The sequence below is a fragment of the Fusarium venenatum genome (assembly GCF_020744135.1).
Source record: "Fusarium venenatum strain MPI-CAGE-CH-0201 chromosome Unknown EDB82scaffold_2, whole genome shotgun sequence".
Classification (NCBI taxonomy): Eukaryota; Fungi; Ascomycota; class Sordariomycetes; order Hypocreales; family Nectriaceae; genus Fusarium; species Fusarium venenatum.
This window is the reverse complement of record NW_027072130.1, coordinates 3,172,539-3,193,661: the sequence shown is the minus strand read 5'-3', so window position 1 is coordinate 3,193,661 and position 21,123 is coordinate 3,172,539. Positions and strand designations below refer to the sequence as shown.

The window sequence follows — 21,123 nt, the reverse complement described above, 5'->3', positions numbered from 1 at the left end:
TGCTGTGTTACATTGCGTTATTGGTATACTTGGACGACGAAGCAGTGTCGGAATAGATTTAGTACCGATATTATGAATGAAGAGCATGATCAAACTACTTTTGGAAGCGAGAATATGCAATGCAAGTGATACGTGGACTTGCAAACTTACCAACCTATCACATCCAACAATGGAATGGCTGTCACTTGTGTTGGGCTGTGAATGGATGTTGGAGAAATCTCGTGACAATATGCGCGCTTAATCAATCGTTGGATGGACGGCAGAAGGATTGGGCAGCACCGCTGGGCATGAAGTGAGAAAAGAATATGTATGGGTCGTTGAGGATGGAGAATAGATGCGTGGCAGTTTTGAAGTAAAATGTTTGAGTCATGTTATATTTAGCACAAGTTGGTTTTTACCTTTTGGGAATGCCATCAGCTACAATGCTCTATCGAACATTCTAATGGCTAAACCCTGGGGCTTCCAAACGCTTCTACAGGGAGTCAAGCGGTTAACATGTTCAAGGTGGCTGGTCGTCACCCGATGACGCCCAGCCTCCCGTCAAGTCCCCTGTGGTTACAGGCAATCAATCTGATGAATCCTGGATTGTGAGCGACGAATTAATTTAGTCAGCTCACACCAAGCTAGACAGGCTAACTGCTTATATATTTTCCTCCTTGTCAGACTCGAGACAAGTTTTGTGGTATGCAGGCTTGGACTGGGATGTGCCTGTGCCCGTACCCAGTACTGGCCTTGTTAAACACTGTCGGGCTCCACAAGCAAGTTTGAGGGACGGGAAGTCAGACATAAACGAGATCTTGTACAGTTGGGGCTGTGTTGGTGAAGATTGCGTGCACACGGCTTCTTAAATGATGGTAATGTTTTGCCTCTGATTGTTGTTTCATGGTGTCTAGACTGAGAAGAATTCGTCGCCGGTCGAGGTTGGCTAGGCTTTTACAGTTTCAGTTGATCACCGTTGAACTCCCTGACTCCATATAAAAAAGTCCAAGCTTTCCGATCCCCTTTTAGACGACTTGTTAAATCGCAGGTTGGGGACCCTAAAACAGTGAGGGAATTGCCTAATTGCTTTAACATATTATCGACCGTGCTTCTAACGGTGAGAAACTGGAAGGAGGAAAAGAGCTTCTCTTCTGCCCGCCTTAGTGCCTGATTCTACCCAGAATTTGACCTGAGACTTTCGCCTGCAGGGAAGGGACCAACCAAACCAGACCTGGCACGCACTGGCTGCGCTTAGCCTCCATGCAACTCACCTCACTTTCTACAGTACAACCATCCCCTCTCCACGAATTCGCTTTTGCTTTGCTGTATCCCAAGACTGCCCAACATAGTGCTATTTCTCTCGCTCGGCAGCCTGAATTTTACTTTGCATCATCCTGATTCTATTTTTTGTTACGCCAGGAGTTTATACTATCGACTCTCCATTGCGCCCACTGTTCTTGACCGCCTTCTTGAACCTGTTTGGAATTATCGACCACAACCACACCAACCGCTAAGCAACCATCACACGATACTTTCACCGTAGCTCCATGGTCAACCATGTCCTCCAAGGACCAAGACGTCGAGGCCCCTGCCGATGAGAGACCGCAAGATAAGGAAAAGGTCCGCCGCTCAAAATCCGAACGAAAGGAGCGCAGAGATCGCGACCGAGACTACGATCGAGAAAGGGATAAGGACCCTGAACGTCGCCGACATCGCACATCTCGACTCTCTAAGAGCAAGCTCGGCAGCGAAGCCAGCGACAACCTTTCTCATACATCTAGTCGCCGTCACCGTCACCGCAAGGACAGAGACAGTGATGAGCATCATCGCCGTCACCACCGTACTGCTTCGACCAGCGATTTAGCCAGCTCAGACATAAGGACGTCGACAGCTGCCACTTCTATATTATCTGACCGTATCAACATGCCTTACCCTTCATTCAGTAAGGCACACAGCAAAGAGGCCATCGTTAGTCGCGATTCCCTATCACTTAAACCTCCTACCCGTGAACCGCCGGAGCCTCCTACCGCCGAGGAACTCAAAGCCCGCAGGGATTCCGGTAATGCCAATCCGAATGCGCCACCAAGTCCGCCTCCAACCGATCTGGACGCGGACAAGACTGCTGTGAACGATGAAACACCAAATGAGCCAGTCGACGAGGAACCCACAGATGAGGAAACATACGACGAAGAGACGTTAAATGCCGATTTGTCCAGAGAAGACATTCCAACAATTCAGACCCCGACAGAGGAGCCTTCAGCATCTGAGGTTGGCCTGAAAAAGTCAAAGTCGAGACTATCTCACTCTCGATCAGTATCACGAAACGAGGAGCGCTCCCGTGTTAGTCGCCGATCAGGGTCCTCGAGTCAAGCTACTTATGTGAAGTCCTCGCATCGTTCTGCTGAAAAGATCCGACGCTCTGATTCACGAGCATCCACTTCTTCCCATCGCTCAGTCCATCGGACTTCGTCTACTCGAAGTCACAGAAAGTATGATGCAGATGGACCATCCTCTCCTTCAAGCGCTCAAGATTCGTCTCCCAGAACGCCTACTCAAGCTCCTTTCCCTCACGGATATCCCGATACCAAGCGTGAAACCCCTTCTGTTATCGACGTTGAAGATGTCGATTCGAACCTGCATTCCAAAACGGCGACGCCTGCCTCTGCCTTTGGCATTGCCCCTCCGCCTCCGCCCCCACCGCCGGCGCTTGATGTCCACGACATGCCTCGGGTCGACTACCTTCTTCAAAACGGCGGTCTTGCTTATACAGCCCCCAAGAACTTTCTTTCTGTGCTGCCCCGCCAAAACGGCACACGGCCTTCCAACCCTCCCCTTGTCGGTACAGACACTCTCTTTGCTCCATTCCACAACCTGCTGGATCAGTACAACACTGTACTCAGCAAGCAAGGCTCAATTGCTGTCGCTACTGGGCACCGTTCTGTCGCTCGTAGACTGCTGGACCGTCTCGAAAATGTCTTTTCCCGCGACCTCCCTCCTTATGGCTGCACATGTGTTATGTGCGATAACCCTCACGAGATTCACGATGGCCTCAATTGGGGCGATGTTTTGGAGTGGGTGAGTGGCCGCATTGAACTTCCGCAGTGGCCTCCTTTTGATCTAGCTGAGGTTGGTACCAAGGCTGCTGAAATTTCTGGTGATGTGCCCCCTCGACCTGCATCACCGGTCCAACTGGATCCGGATATTGCGGAAGAATTTAGGGAGCACTACCTTCGCCAGTCGAAGAAGGTCCGGACTGCTGTCGACCGATGGCTATCTAACACTGGAGAAACCCCAGTACCACCCCCTCAGGATGTTGACGATGAGACTTTGTCTTTTGCCATTCTGACAAACCTTGATCCAGAGGACCGGCCTTACTTTAATGCCATCATGACTGGATCCAAGGAGCTGAAGTCATCTGTTCGCGCCCCTACTCCAGGACACCGACCTCGAACAGATTTTCTCATCAAGACTGGCCTTGCACTGCAGCGACTATACCGATTGCAACAAGTTCCTCGGGATGCTGAATCGGCGACATACTTAGTTAAGAACCCACATACTCACGATCTTTTGGTCGCACTTTCCAACATAAACAATTCTGAGTGGGAGATTCTCGTCTCTGGACGGTTCGATGGCTTCCTTTGGTCGGGAGCAGATGATGAGCCGCCCACGCCACATTCTGAATCTCGGGGGCCTACACCAGCCAGTTCCTACTACAACACACGAACGATGAGCCCCGGACCTCGAGCTTCCTCTTCATTCAGCTCCAGAAACACGACTCCTTTCTCGGTTTACTCACGAGGCACAACGCCAGCCTCTTTTGTTAGCGTCAACACAACTGGCATGCCTGGAAGCCGACAGGCTGTTTCCAATGACGAGGAGATGGAGATGGCGGCCATCGCAGAGATTGAAAGGGAGATTTACAAGGGGATGGAAACTTTGGAGGACGCATTTGAAAAACTACACAAAAAGGCCGAGGTTGTCAGAAACGCACTACGTCAGCGAGGAGCCGGTTTAATGCAGAACCTGCAGAATCGCCGTCGTATTGATGTGCTTTCTGGCCCCAACTCTGGCAACTCACAGTCTTCAGGCTACGAACGACCAGCTTGGGCCGGAGAGGACGATCGTGAACCAGGCAGTGATGATGACTGGGCTTTAGACGATATCGACATTATGCCTGACGACTCAGCCAGCAATATCAGCAGCTCTCGCCACAGACGACCTAAGAGGCGTACGGAGCGACGAACACCTGCCCCAATCAACGAAGAAGATGAGGATTGAGCATCAGATGCGATACCAGGAGCTCCATGAATCGATGGAGAGGGATTATACGAATGATGACAGAAACGTTTGAAAGAAGCGTATTTTTTCCAGCATATAAATTCGAAACCCAGTTCTATGTCAAATGTCACCAAAACTTGTTTGATTGAGTAACTACTTGTCGGAGCGGATGAGTGATACATGATTGTCAGATACCACTTGTATGCCTATCGTTGGAGATTTGGGTGATGTGCTACCCTTGATGATAACTGAGGATGTCAAGTTTTGCTTTGCTTTTCATCCATTTCTTGCCATGTTATTTTTACTGCCTTTGCTATGGAGGGAAGGGGGGGGGGGGGGGGGGACAGACGATTTCTGTCTAGAAAATCATGCTACATCTCCCAAGGGAGAATTTGTCCAAGTTTTTACCCGTCCGAGACGCGGCTGTTTGGGTTTTGTTTGATGGTGGTCATGGGAATGTTGGAGGAAATATGAACAGGCATTTATGTCAGTTCGTTCGTAGAGTAGAGGAGCTAATGGATATACCTTGAGCAAATGTTAATGAATGGTAGGAAGCCATCACAATTTGCCGCAACTCAAACTATGACTTGGATGTGATTTGAATGCCCTTTATGTTCCATGCTCTTCGTGAACGATAACGACTTGACACATTCATTTTGGTCGGCTGTGTCTTGAGACACTCATCGTATATTGATATTTCATCATGAGCATGCCACTTGGCAGCCCGTATTTACCACATATCATATTATATAAACATTGAACAGGGACATTCCTTTTCCATTCCCCGCTGGTTATGACTCCTCTTAATGTCATATAAGAATTGGAATAACCCTTCAATTCATTCCCTTGCATCTCCATCCTTGAAATTCGTTCCTTCGATGATCCCCAAGCCAGGTCTTGACAAAGGGGGTCAGTGTCCATGTGCACTGAACTGAGCGAGGCTGAGATTGTCTCAGCCCAAGTAATGTACAAATGATTTACTCCCGGTTGAGAACGCCGGGGATGTCATTCCTTTTTTTTGTTTTGTCTTTGAGAGTGGCCGTTAAAAATTACAACAAGTTAGACGTCAAAAAGGCAAACAGTCTCCGAAACGATAGTCTGTTATAGAGAAAAGAAACTTTGGCATTCTTAAAGTTTCACCTCTAGCTGTAAAGAGACTCGAGGAGGTAAATGACGCCAAAAACGAGGAAGGCGGTAGCACCACCGACAGTGACTAGGGGGAATGTTAGTTACTTTAGTCTGAAAATGTAGAGAAATAGTAAACTTACCAACTTTCAGACTAACTCGGCCAGCGATAGCGCGGCCACCAATAACAGCAACACCAGTGCAGATAGCATGGCCACACGTAGCACCGAGAGTCACCCACCAGTAGTCTTGGCCAGCAGCCATAGCAATAGTAGCAATCTGGCTTCGGTCACCCCATTCACCAAGGAAGGTCATGATGAAGGTCTGCACCCAAGCAGGGCTGAGGAGGAGGGAGCAGAGGTTGGTAGCACCCTGGACAACGCTAGAGACAGCACCAGAGCCAGAACGGGAGTCCCTAACAGGAGACTGGGATGGCGAACGAGGAGGCGACATGAGACGGTTGCTAGGTCGAGATCTTCGGCCGTTGCCATTGCCATTGCCATTGCCATTCATACCCATCTCAAGAGTATAGGCGGAGACGGAATCGCCTCTCTTACGGCCCATTTCCTTCTCCTTCTCGGCTAGCTCTTGTTCGACCTCGTGCATTTCAGCAGAGACACCCTCGTTGGGGTCCATCTGCATACCCTCTCGCAGGAGCTTCGCACCAAATACAAAGAAAAGACCAGCAGCGAGGAAGCTAGTCACACGCTTAGGGATCAAGGCAGGAACGGCATGTCCCAAAACAGCTGAAAGAACGGTCATGACAAGGAGAGCGCCAAAGGCAGCAGTAAAGACAACCATACGATCGTGCTTCATGGCCATGAGGGCAGCAACCAAGAAGGTCTTGTCACCAACTTCGGAGACCAAAATCATGGTGAAGGAGAGAACGAAAGAGTGGAATGGTTGAATGATGCTCTCTTCATCGTGATGTCCATCGTGTGTCGTTCCTCGGCTCAAGTCGACTGGTGGGGCCTTGGTAGCATCTTGCACAGGTTTGTTTTGTCCGGAGGGTCGGTCAGGAAGATCAGCTGGCTTCTACGTAATTGTCAGTTGGTGTTGCATTTGGATGTGTAGTTCTTGCTTACCCCTAATCCTGCAGTATAATCGTGGTCGTCGTCATTGCTGATGATGGGCTTCGCAGGCTTGGGAATCACATCATCTACCTTTTCGCCGCTGGTCTGGTCCTCGACCTTCTCGGTCTTGTCTCCTTCAGAAGCACGGATCCTTTCTTCTTCGCTGTGTGGCAGAGGAGGAGCCTCTTTGGGCGATGAAGGCTTCCTGAATGTTTCCTCGCCTGCGAGGTCCTCCTCCAACTTTCGCGCTTTGTATCGCTCGGTCACACCGCCTTCGGTGCCAGTTGTGCCCTCTTGAGCGTGAATTCGGTCCTTGTCGAACATGACGCCATCGTTGGTTTCGGGTATCTTTGCGCCATCGACTACAGTAGGGTCATCTGGCCGACCCTTGAGCTCGGGAAGGGTTTCGGAGCTGGCGTCGACCTTGGTTGCAGCGCCGGCTCCAGCTTCAGGTACAATATCAGAATTAACACCGGCTGCAGCACCAGATCCAGTATCAGGTATAACTTCAGCGGGCTTCTTGTGGTCATCTGTCTCAATGAACGGTCCATGGTGAGGCTTTCCATCCCTGCCATCAACAGGAGCATCTTTCGTGGGGATATCATGACGCTTTACGCCAGCCTCGGGAAGGCCATCGGTCTGTTCTGTAATCGCGGCAGGGCCAGGTATGTCGGTAACGTCGTGGGCGGATAGCGCATTCGCCAAGGCAGGCAGAAGAAGGAGGATCAAAGGTGAATGCTTGGTTCGGATCTTCATGATGGGCAGTTGTGATTGTTATTGTTGGCTGAAAGAAGGTAGAAAAGTCGACAAGTGTCAAAAGGACTGTCGGTGATGGTGGCCGCAACCTGAGTAGGTAATTCGAGATATTGAATACAACTGTCAATCAGTTGGGGGAAAAGTTGAAACCGTAACTTTGCGACGATCCAAGTCGCGTGTAACGTAACGTAGGTGGGCAGAATAGACTTTGCGAAGGTTGACGAAAAGTATGGGATCTGGACTGATGCTGACACCAGACAGGAAAAGACACAAGGTCTCTAGCACAGTTGACCAACGTGTAAATGGTCGAGCTACACGCTGATTACTCCAGTATCAGAGACAAAAAGGGAGTTGAAAGATTTATCAGGAATGTTGGGGTATTGATTCGAATGCTTTGACTTCAATCGGTATAGGGGCAGAGGATATGGAAGATCCGCTCCCTAATGATACAGGGGTCTCCTGCTGAGAAGGCCCTAGCAGACGTGCCAGCGTGGCCCCAGCTGTGCCACGCTAAGCCTTGAATCGTTTAGTGGACTATTTTTACCCAAGCTCCAGACTTCCTGATGTTAGACAGGGGCATTACGGTAGTTGATAACAGAACTTGACAGACAAATGAATACAACAGTCTGCTAGAATAAAGTCAACAAGGTTGAGAATACTATCAAGACTAAGAAAGACCTAGACATTATCAGATCCATAACTCATGACGCATTTCAAGTCTCATCTTGTCATCATGGCATCTTACGGCATAAATCAGTATAGGAACACCATTCCTAATCCATTCTTTCGTTTGCTTGTCACGGATAACCCCGTTTTCCTGATACTACAACCATAGATCCATAGATTTTGTACACTCACGAAGCCGTGTACGAAATATTTCATCATTCTGTCACATACGGAATCTTGGACTACAGTTCAAGTCTTGAGTCCAAGCCGCCAAGTATCGGATGTCGGCAGAATTCTGGATCCCAAGCTTACCATCATGTCTTGGACATTTACACGCGCCAGGTATCTCCGGTTAAGTGGATGTAGGTTCTGATCTTAAATTATTGGCTTGAGAGCCATATACGTCGCCTGATTACTAGAAGTTTCCAATTCTGCACTTTTCCATAGGTTTCTTGCAGAATTCTGTCATGGTATTCAATAGTGCAAGGCACCAGCTTTGTCGGTCACGTTTTTGTTACCGTGGTGCTGATTTAAGAATATAACTTCACCGTTGCCAGTCTGGGGGCACGAAAAATAGATAGCTAACTAGCTGAGTCACTTGGTAGAGGTTCCTTTTGCCGTGGTGTCTTAATTCTATCTTCCTCGCCCACCGGGACAGCTGAGTGGAGTTATATCTCACGGATTGACTTGCCATCTGAGACTGGCCAACTTTCAAAACGTCTCAATCAACTACCATTAATTATTAGCAGGGACGAATACTGGTTAATTCTCGTCCTCGATGATTGAATCAGACCTTACTGGTGACAAGCGCTGCTGAACTCGTTGTCGCAACCACAATGATCTCAGTCGAGAGGTACAAGATGAGTGCAGGGTAAGCCTCGGGCCTTATCTTATCTCCGGATGTCGTCACAACCTCCAGGAGCTCCTCCATCTCTCAACAGCACCCCATTTGGAGCGTTACGCTCATCGCATCATTGATATTTCGTTAACATCCTGTGAACTTTGTGAAGCTCTATATCATTCTAAACTTGCGTGTATTGAGTGAAATATTTGCCCTTATTCTCCTGATAAGACCGGACATCCATTGTCGCCGTATCGCCCCTCACAACTGCCGTGCTTAGCAAGCATTCTGTCGGCTCTCACTCAGAACCGAGCTCTGCGATATCTCACATACGGCAATCATGGCTCCTCTTCAAGAAGAGAGGAGCTCCCGGCCTTTGGCAACAGATCAAAATGATGAAGGGACCCGCAACGAAAGCACACGTGAATCATCAGAAGGTCCAGCATGGTACTATGAAATCGAGGGAGACGAGGATGAGCCAGAGGAGGGTGAAGATGAAGACTATGAAGACCAGCCTGACGAAGAAGAGGAGGAAGAAGAGGAGGACGATGATGAGGACGATGACGATGATGCAATTGAAGGAGGTGGCGGCACACAACGCCTTCTAAACATTGTTCGAAGTAATTTCCAACATCCCCTCCTCATACTGCATTGCATGACTGACATAGTGGTGACTCAAGCTGGGGCTAGGACAGGACTATTGACACGAAGACAACTCCTCGCGTTAATGCAGGATCCAAATCTCACTAGTGTCTTGTTCCAAGATAATGCAGACGACGACGCAGAATTCTTAGATTGGCCCTTTAGGCGACACCGGACACCGAAGGATCCTAACCGCTTCCCAAAAGTTCCCAGTGAACAAGGCATCAAACTTATGCGTTCAGGAGTGTTTGGCGCAAACGATTACAACCTCAGAGCTAAGAAGCGTCTAGCTACACGAATGTTGGAGCGGGAGTTGGCCTTGGGAAACCGCGAAGATCGATTGCGGAATAATGCTCTCATCAACCAGGTTGGCTACTGTGGCTCAAACATCAAGACAGGTTGGCTAACATTTATCTAGGGCCTGTTACCACAGACAAGAGCAGAAAAGATTGTCCATTTTGATGATCCGGTCTACTCTGGACAGTTTTCTGATGACGGTAACTTTTTCTTCGCTTGCTCTCAAGACTTTAAAGTTCGGATGTACGATACTTCGAGCCCATACAACTGGAAGCATTACAAGACAGTCGCATACCCTTGGGGCCAGTGGACACTCACGGATGCATCACTGAGTCCCGACAATAAATGGCTCGCTTATACTTCGATTCAGACAATGGTCTCAATAGCCCCTACAGACCCGAATGACACTGGCGACCCTTATACCCTGGATCTCGACGATGGCCCACCTCGGCAGGGGTGGCACGGACGACGTGGCTTTGGTATTTGGTCTGTTCGATTCTCTGGCGACGGAAGAGAACTGGTAGCTGGAACAAGTGCGGCTTCCATTGTCGTGTATGATATCGAGTCACGGTCGGTCTTGCACCATGTCCGCGGTCATCAGGATGATGTAAACGCTGTGTGTTTTGCCGACAAGATGTCGCCCCATATCCTTTACTCAGGTTCCGACGATACGACGATCAAAGTATGGGATAGGCGAAGCATGGGCGATAACCGAGAAGCTGGAGCTTTTGTTGGCCACATCGAGGGTTTGACATATATCGACAGCAAAGGCGATGGACGGTATATCCTCAGTAACGGGAAAGATCAGAGTATGAAACTATGGGACCTTCGAATGGCCATGTCTACTGATCGATACACCGAGCTTGACCCCACAAGAACTGTCAATACCAGCGGTTTCGATTACCGAGGGGGAGTTTATGATGATGAAGACTGGGATGCACATCCTCATGATAACTCACTCGTTACTTTCCGAGGTCATAAAGTGCTCCGAACTCTTATTCGGTGTCACTTTTCACCTCCATCGAGTACCAACTCGAGATATGTTTACTCAGGCAGTACAGATGGTAAGGTATACATTTGGAACATGGATGCAACGTTGGCGGGAGTTGTCGATGTCAAGAAAGCAACAATGCGCACACGGCCTATGGATAACCGACATCGGTTTTATCACTTTGATGAGCCAGGTAATTGGAGCACTTGTGTTCGCGATGCCAGCTGGCACCCCAATGCCCCTCTCCTTGTCGGTAAGTTGGCCTGCCTGTTGTTTTGACGCCCCAGCTAACCCGAGAGTAGCATCCGCATGGAATGGTTATAACATGGCACGAGGAACATGTTCACTGCACTCATTTAATGAAAATATCGACGATGAGGGATCTCCTCCGATGGGACACAGCGTTAGCAATGTTTTAAAGGAACAGCCGGAGTTGTATCAGAATTCGACTTATGGGATGGACTAGGCCAAGATTGCAGAAATAACAATGGATATATTTGTACAATTAATCACTGTAGCCGTTTTTCTCATGGGTATTTCTCAACCCATACAAACAGCGCCTTGGACGTGAAAACACATCCTCTCATCTCCTATGGCGCTCGGTCGAATTCAGCGTAGAAGTGTGTCGCGTGCCCGCCATAATGTCATGTAACTCCGCCCCTTTAAGCATACCCGCAAGCAAGAAAGGTTGTGTGATTGTCCTCGTTCCCGTCTTGCGGGTTTTTGGATTATCAAGTCGCCACCATCCAGAATCTCGTCATTACCGATCGCGTGAGTGTTTATGCGCTACCGACGAGGGCGTGGTTGAGAGGAATGTGAACTGCATTCATGTTAGAAATCGAGGCAAAGGGAGAGAGTCCTGAGGAATCATACCCAGCTTGACAACGTAGCCGACGGCGCCCATGATGAGGAAACCAACTCCAACGGCTTGGCAGAGTCGCAGGAACTCCTTCTGGTCGGCTGTAGGACGGTATGTTAGTAAAGATGATAGAGTAAAGGTGCGCAATGGGTCAACATACGCTTAGTGCATCGTCGCACGAATTGAACACCGTCTCTGACGAACTCGGAGGGAACCTCGAGGATCTCTTGAACCTGGTCGGACATGTTGGGTAGTGGAAGAAACGGGTAGAGATATTAAAAGTACGTTGCGTGAAGGAGAGAAGGCAATGTCGTGGAGGAAAGAAGACGAATTCGTCGAATTGAGTCAAAGTCAAAGTCGCGGGGGTTGTAGAAAGGAGGGTTGGAGCTCAAGTTTAAAGGGGACCTCTTTTTGGTTATCCCAGCTAATGACAGCTCTCACTCTCTGGCCTCTCCATACGTGTTCACAAACCTTGGGTACCTACCAACCTTGGAGTACGGGCCGGAAGATTCTCCGGTAACTGACCCTGGACCCAACTTGCAGGAGACTAAAAATTGTGGGCCCGGGCAGCCAGACGCAGGCGCTACTATCCGCGGTTGCTGCTTAGGTAGGTTTGTTGCGAACCTAGCTCTTCCCCAGAGAATTGAAGCTTTCTTCCTCGGGTTTCCCCTTCCTCTAAATATTTTCCAAACCCTTTCATCTTCATTTCACTTACCATCGCGAAGCCGTAACTAACCTTGCAGAACCTATATCACGATATAATCACGACAGTCTTACTGACCGGCTTACTTGGTTCGCGATCGAGCTTGGTGAAGTTGACAGAGCCTGGTTCGAAGGCAGCCACGGTCGACGACGCGAATCGATCGAGCGCTTCCTTTTCGACACCGTATCGCTTCAAGTGTGCTGCAACTATCACGCAACTTGGGCGCTCTCTGGCAAAGATTTTGGTTGCAAGCGATCGGTGAACCGAAGGCTAGGAAAGAAGGGTTGATCGGGCTGACGGCATCCTCTATTCCATTGCTCCCTATCTGTATCTAAGCGCTCGCTCGAGATATATCAGGAGCTAGAAGTGAGGATTGCGAGCACAGAGCTTCGTCCTCAATATCGCATCTTTGAGTCAAGTACCATATCAGGAGGCTATACCTCTATCAGGGCCCCATTCTTGTTACACGGAGTGTACGTATTGCAAGCTTCCAGTCCAAATCATTTCCTGTCTCTGGCGCGAAAGACCTCCGGGTTATGAGGCGATATTTGTTTGCGATGGAAGTTCAATGGCTGATTACTTATGTGTAAAGACCAGAGGCCAACTCTTGTATTTCTCAGCCTAATTATCACATTGATCATTCCCTCTTTGTTTATTTCCAGACCGCCTGCACGACATTAACTTGCCCAGTGCACCGAATCTATCATAATGGCAGAAGAAGATTTCGAAATCGATATCTACGGCGACGCAAGTAACGAACAGCAGCAGGACGGTCAGCAAAACGATGGCAGTAACCAAGACTATCACCAAGAGGATGATCGACGGGACAGTCATGATGACCAAAATATGGACGAGCACCATGCCCAGGACAATCATGCGCGCGAGAACTATGACTCCAACCACCAAGTATCCGGATCCCAGCAAGGGACCAAGCGAAAACAAGAGGAGGATGGTCGACCAGTTGATCAAGCAGCAACAACATCACTCATGATCTCAGAACTGAACTGGTGGAACACGGACGACGATATCAGAGGCTGGGCTCGGGACGCTGGTTGCGAGGATGAGATTAAAGACATTACTTTCAGCGAACACAAGGTTAATGGCAAAAGCAAAGGGTACGTGGATCCAGTACTGAGGAATGATGGAGTCGGCTGACCTTTTTTAGACAAGCTTACATTGAATTCTACTCTCCCCAAGCGTCGACAGCTACCAAGCACCGTATCGAACAGATTCTTGCTGAAAGCCAAGGTGCTCAGAAAAAGGTCACGTTGGCCTACTGGAATCCCAACATCAACCCCTTCAAAACCCTTCCCAAGGACGCTCCCACTAGAGGCAAGGACCAAAGCCGTGCTCCTTCTACTTATAATGATCGTGGCAACAACAACATGGGCGGCAACTTTGGTGGTTCTGGAGGCGGCTTTCGAGGAGGTAGGGGCGGTTACAACCGTGGTGGCATGAACCAGGGTGGCTACAACCGTAACTTCAACAACAACATGGGTGGATTCAACAACAACATGGGAGGCGGATACAACGGATCTATGGGAGGTGGTGGTAACTTTGGCTTCAACAACCGCGGCGGAATGATGGGGGGTGGCATGCGAGGGGGTCCTGGTGGTATGCGAGGTGGTCGAGGAGGCGGCATGATGAACATGAACCCGATGGGTGGGATGCCTATGGGTATGCCCGGCAACATGGGTATGGGCATGATGGCTCCCAATGGTATGCCCGGTAAGTCACCACATTGAATGTTAATTCAGTGCGTAACTGACATGATATAGGCTTTCAAGGTATGCCTCACAGCTTCAACCCGGGCTTTGGCTTCAACCAGAACCAGGGTGGCGGTGGCGATTGGGGGAACCCCCATGGAGCCAAGAGACCTAGGGGTGAATAACCGACTATTTGACAATGGCTATAAACCCAATCGTTGGGAATCAGATGCTGGCAAACCACAAGCTGGAAATTTGCTGCAGCAAAGAACTTGACGTGTGAAACTTTCATTTTCCCCGAGGTTCGGGGTAACTATTGGCCAAGTTGCAGAAGAGATTGAGGAAAGGGATAACTGTTCATTGTATCATAGAATTATGGAGTAAGGTTAGGCATTGGCGTCAACAGAGCGTTTTGTTTAAGTTTCGGCGTGAGTCAAGTTACAAGGTGATGTATGGTTGCACAATATCTAACTCTTGAAGATGGAGTTTTTTTCTATCCGAAACTCTGTATGTTGACGTATTCGGTGGTTCTACGTGCTTTCAAGCCTGATACTGACTTCGTCCCTCTGTACCTAAGAGTCATAGTGCGATAAAGTTCACGCAGCAATTTTATTCTCAAGGTATGTTGATGTTTATAAAGGGGTATCTGCCCATATGTCCCTGATCTATTACGCCTTAGACAAACACAAACACAAACACACGATGGATCCCCTATTACATCTGCATCCCGTCATCGCTACTAAGTGCCATGTGGCCTGGCCGTCCCTTCCGAGTTCCCCATTGGGATTCTCAGAGGGACCGCTCCCTCCAGACATCGCGCAGTCTCAAGAACAGTCTCATCGAAGAGGAGACGACTATCAATTTCGGCCACCGTGACAGATCTCCGACCGTCTTGATTTACACCTTATGGCACAAGGAGAGCGACAAGACATGGAAGCGGGCAATCGAAGACATGGTTACCTCGGTCAACAAAGACTTATCAACCGTCATCGACAAAGGGTTCCACCTTGAAATGATAGCTCCTAAAGCTCTCATGATGTCTTATCCGAACGATAAAGGTATTCTTTGGAAGGAGTCAAAGGATGCGGTACGCCGGCATTTTGCTGCCATGCAACCATACCACTTGGAAGATATCTGTATGAGGTCAGATTATCAGAAAAATTAGTCCTTGGAAGCATAAGTAGTAAGATTAGGAGGTCAATCTATGTTTCCTAGCTCAGGGGAGTCTGAAGCAGAGCTGAATTTTAACAGAATGAATATTCACACTCTTTCAGGAGGAATCAATGCCGATAGACAACAGATTGTACAAGGAACACTTAATCAACACCTTCAATATTAACATAAGAGTCGAAATACAATTTCAAGGCGCTGATCTGTTATTTCCTTAAAGCTCATTAACAATGTATGAATAGGCCAAAGATGTACCTGGAAAATTAACAAGAGGTAAGAAGATACTCTTTATTCCGTAGATATCCAGACCTAGACCCCCTCCTCCCGCTAGGTAGTATCGATATGGGCTGTATTAATAAACTCTCTGTCAACCTGCTCAAATCTAAGAGTGTTTATTTATGATGGGCAGTGATGCACTGCTAAGCAGTGTAACCGTGTCACTACATCTTCTCCTAGTACCCACCTTAGTACTCGTAATTATTTAAAAACTCAACTTCCTCATAGCACAGGAGTATGCTTTCTTGCAGGCTACAATGTCTTCCCGCAAACGGCTCTGTGATTCTGAAGATGAGCCTAACACGGCGAGTCTTATTGTCTACATCGGAAACATCAACTACGACGCCCAAATCGCAGACTTCGAAAACTTTCTCGCTGGAGCTAGTTTATCTGGCATATTCTTTTGGCCCTAGACCAAGGATCCAATTGATCGCTTCCATGATGGCTGTTGCTGGGTCCAGTTCCAGTCCGAAATGGATGTTACTTGCGCACTGGCTGTTCTAGAAGGTGCTGCATTCATGGGAATGAACATTACTACTAGATCAGTTACTGCCAACTTTATACGTGTGGACTCTAAATGTGTATCTTATTTTTGAACCGGCTGACAATAGCTTGTAGAAACGAGGTCGTCATGGAAATGTCAACTCAAACATTCAGGAGCCTGTCATTCAACACAACAAGGATCCCGAACCAACCTTACTGCCACGAGAATCTATCGACTCTTACGATGATGAGGGATCGCCTCTGATGGAAAGTGTGCCAATCTCTTGCCCAGAAGAACATCTTTACTTGCAACGCTACCCTCACAAACCACAACCATACCCCCAAGAGCTCAAGAACGACAAGGCCAAGCTCGAGAATGAGTGTGAAATTTCCATTGTTGATCGTCCAGACGGATACTCTAATGAGCAAAACGAGTTCCTCTCACAAATTATCAACGACGGCAAGACGCGACAACCCTGGATCTATGTCGAAAGATACAATCACGACAGCAACCGAAACGAGTTCAGAAGAATCGCCCCATCACAGCTTGATGTATCCGAACTACTTGGCTAGAAGCAGTGGTTTTACCCTGGGAGCATCGACGGCTTGAAAGATTCGCGATGTACGAACAAGCTGCATGACGTTTGGTTGGCCGATAATCCTACAAGTAGCACTTCTTCAGTGTTTGCAAAAGGCATCATGATGTCAGGTCTGGCAACCAAGGTCCAAGCTGGAGAAGAACCTCCCGATGGGGCGAGATGTCTAAATTTGGTAGGCGCGAAGAAGCAACAAAGCGATGGCACACAGCACAAAAATCCTGACTACTCCATGTTCTGGGAGCCTGGCAGTCTTCTTGGACAAGACCACAAGGCACGGGCTTTGATTTCTCACTCACCAACATATCTGGCTCCTACTGACACTGACTTTAACCTGTCTTCGGCAACTTGCCGCAGTCACATTCCGGTTTACAAGCGACCCGAAGGCGTAGGACTGGCATGGGGCGGTTATGACCTATACAGCGGGTGGCAGTATATCGGAGACATGTCAAGGAATATATTTTCAAAAAGCATTACCGGACAAAGTCTGCTGCCTGGCGAGAGTTGCACGGTAATAACAGGTAATCGAGCACTACTAGGATTGTAGTTGACTTATTTCTTACTATGATTTTGGTGGCTTCTTATAAGCATCGTGTAAGCATACATTAAGAATAATCCATAGAAAATGAGAGAATGTATAAATTATCGGTTCCTAGGTACTGAGGATGTACAGATGTAAGTAGTTGTGTGATCGCTGATTCGTTGTTGTGCTTAGTCATGATTCGTAGGGATCTTTCTATTCGCCTTTAGATAGTACCTTTATGATCGAACCACCATCCCGCACAAATTCAGATGGAGAGAACACTACCAAAACTGCGATCAATTGGATCTGCCTGCCATGGAAGAACCCTCATGAGAGCTTTGAACTGCACATCATGCTCTTCTTCACGGAGCTTTACCAGCAACCGCCCCCCACCACTCTATGAGGGCCATGTACCATTGACGAGGGTTGAGCGGGCTGGCTTGGCCATTGGAGCTAGTGTTATGTCCTTCTTCAATCCTTATCGTCATGGTACGCTCCAGATAAACATGTGATTTGTCCTATGCTTGGCTAATTATCTTCAGACCTCATTGCCGCTACAGGCGAAGCAACAGCTACACCTTACTTCATCTATCGCTTGCGCGACGCTATGCTCGCTGATCCAACAGGCCGCCGCATTCTCCGAGCTCGACCCCGAATATCCTCCAAAACCCTATCCCTTGACGCACTGCGCGCAATGCCTGAGAATAGTGTTGGTCGTGCCTACGTTGGATGGCTCGATCGAGAAGGTGTCTCGCCCGACACCCGAGCTTCAGTACGCTACATCGATAACGAAGAGTGCGCATATGTTATGCAGCGCTATCGCGAATGCCATGACTTCTACCATGCCTTGACAGGTCTTCCTATCGTGCGTGAGGGTGAAGTTGCTCTCAAGGCGTTCGAGTTTGCCAACACACTGCTCCCCATGACAGGATTGAGTATTTTTGCGGCTGCTACTATGAAGAAGAGTGAGAGACAACGATTCGCATCGACATATCTACCATGGGCCCTAAAGAACGGAGCACGAAGCAAAGAGATAATCAATGTGTTTTGGGAGGAGAGACTTGAAGAGGATGTGAATGATGTCAGAAAAGAGCTTGGTATTGAGCAGCCACCTGATATGAGAGACATCCGAAGGAGGGAGAAGGAAGAGAAGAAGAGGCTCAAGGAGCTCAGAGAACAAGGTCTATAACTCCTTGCTTTCCTTTTGTGTAAAATCTGTACATTTTTAGAAGTTGGGAGGTGCCGGATGAAGCGTCGATTGAATCTTTCACATAAAGTATATAGAGTCGTACACTGTCGAAACGTAAATGCGCCTTTCGTTGAGCATTGCTCAGGGAAAAAATATTGGCAGATCTTGATATCTGCACCGATGTCACCACGTTCATTTTACTTCCTCTCATTCGAAGCACAAGCAGGCCCCGCCCACAAACCCTTTCCATGGTATCATAAGCACCTTACAAGTCCAAATCATCATCGTCATCCCAAGCCTTGCGCCTGTTCACAACAATCTTTTCCTCTTCCTTGCTCTCTGACATGGCATTTAGAAGCTCCTTGAGCTGTGTCTCGGTGACCTTTTGTCGCAGCTGGCCCGTCTGGGCGAGTGTGATAAGTCGGTTCTCGATGTCGGCGGCGCGCGACTCCTTGACGAGACGGATGCGGCCGAGACGGTCGGCAGCTTCAGGGTGAAGGATCTGGTTAAGGATGTGTTGCCGAGCATCTTCTTGCTGCTGTTGTCTGTTCTGGGTCAGCGCGATGCTGTCATTGAAGAAAAAGCAAACCTTACTGGCGCTGTTGCTGCTCTTGTTGCCCAGAGCCACCACCTCCACCACTACCTCCACCTTGGGCCTTGAGTTGCTCTAGACGAGCCTTTCGGATCTGTATGCAATATTAGTATCTTCTTCTAATTGAGCGCACTGCATTTTCTACCTGATCAAGCTCTGCGTCATCCATGATTTCGGTTACGTTATGGTGTTGTAAGTCAGGAGATCAGCCTGTCGCGGGGTTGTTTGCACCTCATGAACTAGGTACCTAACCTGTTGTTTCTTGGCTGGGTCAATGAGTGGACCTTTACCTGCCCCACCAGTAATAGAAAGGATCGCCGGTATAAAAATAAGAATCACAGTAATCTGAGGGTAGGTATTCTATATTCATAATATTATAATCAAGTCTCAGAGGCTACCCCAAATACGATATTTATGTGAAATTGGCTCTTGGCAATCCACGGCGCCGCGCCCGCTCTCTAATTTCTGTAGCCGATGTCTCCTCCACTGGTATAAATGATTTCCTCTTCTCTATTGCCTCTTGACGCCTTGCCTTGATCATATGTACTATCAATTTATTTGTAGGTGTGTCAATGCCAAGAGTCTCGGCTCGATTCAGAAAGAACCCGTTCTGGTAGTTTATATCGGTCTGCAAACCCTTGTTGATGCGCATAAGCAGCTCACTTGGGGCATTGGCCTTGCCTGTGATACGACGATAGCAGAACTTTTTAAGACCTTCGCCACGAAGGAATTTTATCAGATCTGGTGAGCCCTGAACTTCTGGCAGACTTTCTGTCACCAGAGCCATCTCTCCCAACAGCTGGTTCATCATCTTTTGCCCTGACCGATTCGTCGTCAGACCGTTGTATGGCAAATCGAGAAGCACGCACACGGGCTCAACAGCAGCGGCAAACATCAGGGAGGGTAGTTTGAACCGAAGCCATTGGTCATAGGTACTGTAGTCTGACTGAAGCAACTGGGCGTGTTTTAGTGATTGCATCAATGCAGGCTCGCCAAGAGATACATGTAACTCCTTTGATGTGTCTGGTGTCTCATTGGCGCTGGTCAGAATTGTTCGCCCGGCCTTTAATTGTTTGACGGAGTCCCGATTCCGGTTGAATACCAATGCGTGGCTCATATGTCCCAAGAAAAACTTTGGTTCAGGTTGTGTTCCGTCGAGTATATGTTTTCGGACTTGCTCGAGAACCCCTATGCCTTCGTTCAAAAGGCATACCGATGTTTTGTCATCGATCCTGTCTTTAACAGAGGCAATTGCCTTGACAGCTTCAAAGCCACGACCAGTGACAATCAACTCATCGATGTGTGAACGGTCGGATGTCTGTGCAGCTTCGTGCCCCTCATCTTTGTCCCCTTCGACTATGGCGGCATTTTTCTCAGCATATGCGGATTTCCTCGTTCGTTCTGGCTGTGCTTCCTCAACGTTTCGATATCGTGATTTAGGCATGTCTCGGAATCGGAGCATCTCCACTGAGTCATAAACACTGCACAGGGCGTGAGCAATGAATCTCGATCTCGCATCTTCACCCAATATATGAATTTTGTGTACGGGCCCTGATTTTGCGGCCTCGGCCGGAAGGATGACCGAGGGGACGTAAAAATGTGACGAAGAATTATTTGATGTTGGTGTAATCGATGCCTTGTTTTCCGAGCTTTGCCATGGTCGCGAGGGAGATGGTCCGCTTAGTTCTGGTAAAATAGCTTTTTCCTTATGGTGTGTTGTGCTCGCTGCCGAAGCGAAGAGCCGCGTGTGGCTCGTAGGACTATATTGAAAACATCGGGTCGACCACTTGGCTATTTGAGCCGTCGCCCGTGACTGGGTGAAGATCGCCACTTTGACGGTTGTGTTTGTGTCGTGAAGAGAAGTTTGTGGCTATGAAGCCGAAACAATTAGACTATGGCGCACACGCGCATACAGATTTGTGAGACTGAAGTCGATGTTGTGTATAGAACCGTGTATATTGTTATCGGTGAGTAAACAGATCGTTGGCTATGTTGCGGTAGGATCGTCAGAAGAGGCGAGTCGGGGTGAAAGTGGTGATGCCGATATTAACGATTGATGCGTCGAGATAATTACGGCTCCGAGCGGCGACGGGAAGTCCGTTTTTTCCCTTGAAATACAAATTAAGACTGTGACCAATTAGAGGAGCCGGGTCAAAGGACTAACTGATCATCTGTACATGTATCATTGGTCAATTCTTGGCTCCGATACCGTTCTTGGTAGTTCAAATCAGCCAAGACTTAAAGCAGAAAATCTATGTCACATGAGTTTTATTGAATGGTTTTTAACTGAATACTTCTTTGTTTTCGTTCAACTTCGTTTGCCATGTTATTCTTCAGTGACAGTCAGTACCTATTGTGGCGGGTTCTCTGAAAGTTAA

General features: G+C 48.3%; 10 protein-coding genes across 10 annotated transcripts; 6 read left to right on the top strand and 4 right to left on the bottom strand.

Moving 5' to 3' along the window:
• Positions 1-1,144: 1,144 nt before the first annotated feature.
• On the top strand, positions 1,145-4,590 carry EDB82DRAFT_497145 (uncharacterized protein). The gene has a single exon (XM_025733974.2). The coding sequence runs from the start codon at positions 1,537-1,539 to the stop codon at positions 4,255-4,257; it is 2,721 nt and encodes a 906-aa protein (XP_025584827.1). The 5' UTR covers positions 1,145-1,536; the 3' UTR covers positions 4,258-4,590.
• Positions 4,591-5,399: 809 nt separating this feature from the next.
• EDB82DRAFT_523715 (uncharacterized protein) lies at positions 5,400-7,211 on the bottom strand (the record flags this gene model as incomplete). Its single annotated transcript, XM_025733973.1, has 3 exons — positions 5,400-5,470; positions 5,526-6,417; positions 6,468-7,211. The coding sequence occupies 3 exons, from the start codon at positions 7,209-7,211 to the stop codon at positions 5,400-5,402; spliced, it is 1,707 nt and encodes a 568-aa protein (XP_025584826.1).
• A 1,589-nt stretch (positions 7,212-8,800) lies between these two features.
• On the top strand, positions 8,801-11,120 carry EDB82DRAFT_497140 (WD40-repeat-containing domain protein). The gene is made up of 3 exons (XM_065608544.1): positions 8,801-9,727; positions 9,779-10,901; positions 10,951-11,120. The coding sequence occupies exons 1-3, from the start codon at positions 9,059-9,061 to the stop codon at positions 11,112-11,114; spliced, it is 1,956 nt and encodes a 651-aa protein (XP_065464648.1). The 5' UTR covers positions 8,801-9,058; the 3' UTR covers positions 11,115-11,120.
• On the bottom strand, positions 11,121-11,945 carry EDB82DRAFT_497136 (uncharacterized protein). Its single transcript, XM_025733971.2, has 3 exons — positions 11,668-11,945; positions 11,522-11,608; positions 11,121-11,468 (listed from the first exon to the last, which is right to left on the bottom strand). Exons 1-3 carry the CDS (start codon positions 11,750-11,752, stop codon positions 11,428-11,430), a joined length of 213 nt encoding a protein of 70 aa, XP_025584824.1. The 5' UTR covers positions 11,753-11,945; the 3' UTR covers positions 11,121-11,427.
• A 973-nt stretch (positions 11,946-12,918) lies between these two features.
• Positions 12,919-14,101, top strand: EDB82DRAFT_523712 (uncharacterized protein; the record flags this gene model as incomplete). The annotated part of the gene is made up of 3 exons (XM_025733970.1): positions 12,919-13,325; positions 13,376-13,938; positions 13,989-14,101. 3 exons carry the CDS (start codon positions 12,919-12,921, stop codon positions 14,099-14,101), a joined length of 1,083 nt encoding a protein of 360 aa, XP_025584823.1.
• Positions 14,102-14,664: 563 nt separating this feature from the next.
• On the top strand, positions 14,665-15,775 carry EDB82DRAFT_523711 (uncharacterized protein; the record flags this gene model as incomplete). The annotated part of the gene is made up of 2 exons (XM_025733969.2): positions 14,665-15,052; positions 15,591-15,775. The coding sequence occupies 2 exons, from the start codon at positions 14,665-14,667 to the stop codon at positions 15,773-15,775; spliced, it is 573 nt and encodes a 190-aa protein (XP_025584822.2).
• Positions 15,550-16,489, top strand: EDB82DRAFT_554595 (uncharacterized protein). The gene is made up of 2 exons (XM_065609633.1): positions 15,550-15,928; positions 15,981-16,489. Exons 1-2 carry the CDS (start codon positions 15,836-15,838, stop codon positions 16,416-16,418), a joined length of 531 nt encoding a protein of 176 aa, XP_065464647.1. The 5' UTR covers positions 15,550-15,835; the 3' UTR covers positions 16,419-16,489.
• An 804-nt stretch (positions 16,490-17,293) lies between these two features.
• On the top strand, positions 17,294-18,153 carry EDB82DRAFT_427403 (ubiquinone biosynthesis protein Coq4; the record flags this gene model as incomplete). The annotated part of the gene is made up of 2 exons (XM_025733966.1): positions 17,294-17,453; positions 17,507-18,153. 2 exons carry the CDS (start codon positions 17,294-17,296, stop codon positions 18,151-18,153), a joined length of 807 nt encoding a protein of 268 aa, XP_025584819.1.
• A 132-nt stretch (positions 18,154-18,285) lies between these two features.
• EDB82DRAFT_154392 (PDCD5-related protein) lies at positions 18,286-19,073 on the bottom strand. Its single transcript, XM_025733964.2, has 3 exons — positions 18,891-19,073; positions 18,748-18,839; positions 18,286-18,698 (listed from the first exon to the last, which is right to left on the bottom strand). The coding sequence occupies exons 1-3, from the start codon at positions 18,912-18,914 to the stop codon at positions 18,419-18,421; spliced, it is 396 nt and encodes a 131-aa protein (XP_025584818.1). The 5' UTR covers positions 18,915-19,073; the 3' UTR covers positions 18,286-18,418.
• EDB82DRAFT_154440 (uncharacterized protein) lies at positions 18,839-20,470 on the bottom strand. The gene has a single exon (XM_025733963.2). It carries the CDS (start codon positions 20,205-20,207, stop codon positions 19,158-19,160), a length of 1,050 nt encoding a protein of 349 aa, XP_025584817.2. The 5' UTR covers positions 20,208-20,470; the 3' UTR covers positions 18,839-19,157.
• Between the last annotated feature and the right edge of the window lie 653 nt (positions 20,471-21,123).

Bases quoted from the DNA above. Each gene is read 5' to 3' on its own strand.
- EDB82DRAFT_497145 (XM_025733974.2), top strand. From the start codon at position 1,537: ATGTCCTCCAAGGACCAAGACGTCGAGGCCCCTGCCGATGAGAGACCG.
- EDB82DRAFT_497136 (XM_025733971.2), bottom strand. From the start codon at position 11,752: ATGTCCGACCAGGTTCAAGAGATCCTCGAGGTTCCCTCCGAGTTCGTC. The intron at 11,609-11,667 runs GTATGTTGACCC...ACCGTCCTACAG, and splicing joins CGTGCGACGATGCACTAAGC to CCGACCAGAAGGAGTTCCTG. The intron at 11,469-11,521 runs GTATGATTCCTC...ACATGAATGCAG, and splicing joins CGGCTACGTTGTCAAGCTGG to TTCACATTCCTCTCAACCAC.
- EDB82DRAFT_154392 (XM_025733964.2), bottom strand. From the start codon at position 18,914: ATGGATGACGCAGAGCTTGATCAG. The intron at 18,840-18,890 runs GTAGAAAATGCA...TATTGCATACAG, and splicing joins ATGACGCAGAGCTTGATCAG to ATCCGAAAGGCTCGTCTAGA. The intron at 18,699-18,747 runs GTAAGGTTTGCT...GACCCAGAACAG, and splicing joins CAAGAGCAGCAACAGCGCCA to ACAACAGCAGCAAGAAGATG.
- EDB82DRAFT_497140 (XM_065608544.1), top strand. From the start codon at position 9,059: ATGGCTCCTCTTCAAGAAGAGAGGAGCTCCCGGCCTTTGGCAACAGAT. The intron at 9,728-9,778 runs GTTGGCTACTGT...ACATTTATCTAG, and splicing joins ATAATGCTCTCATCAACCAG to GGCCTGTTACCACAGACAAG. The intron at 10,902-10,950 runs GTAAGTTGGCCT...ACCCGAGAGTAG, and splicing joins CAATGCCCCTCTCCTTGTCG to CATCCGCATGGAATGGTTAT.
- EDB82DRAFT_154440 (XM_025733963.2), bottom strand. From the start codon at position 20,207: ATGCTCCGATTCCGAGACATGCCTAAATCACGATATCGAAACGTTGAG.
- EDB82DRAFT_554595 (XM_065609633.1), top strand. From the start codon at position 15,836: ATGGATGTTACTTGCGCACTGGCTGTTCTAGAAGGTGCTGCATTCATG. The intron at 15,929-15,980 runs GTGGACTCTAAA...AATAGCTTGTAG, and splicing joins TTACTGCCAACTTTATACGT to AAACGAGGTCGTCATGGAAA.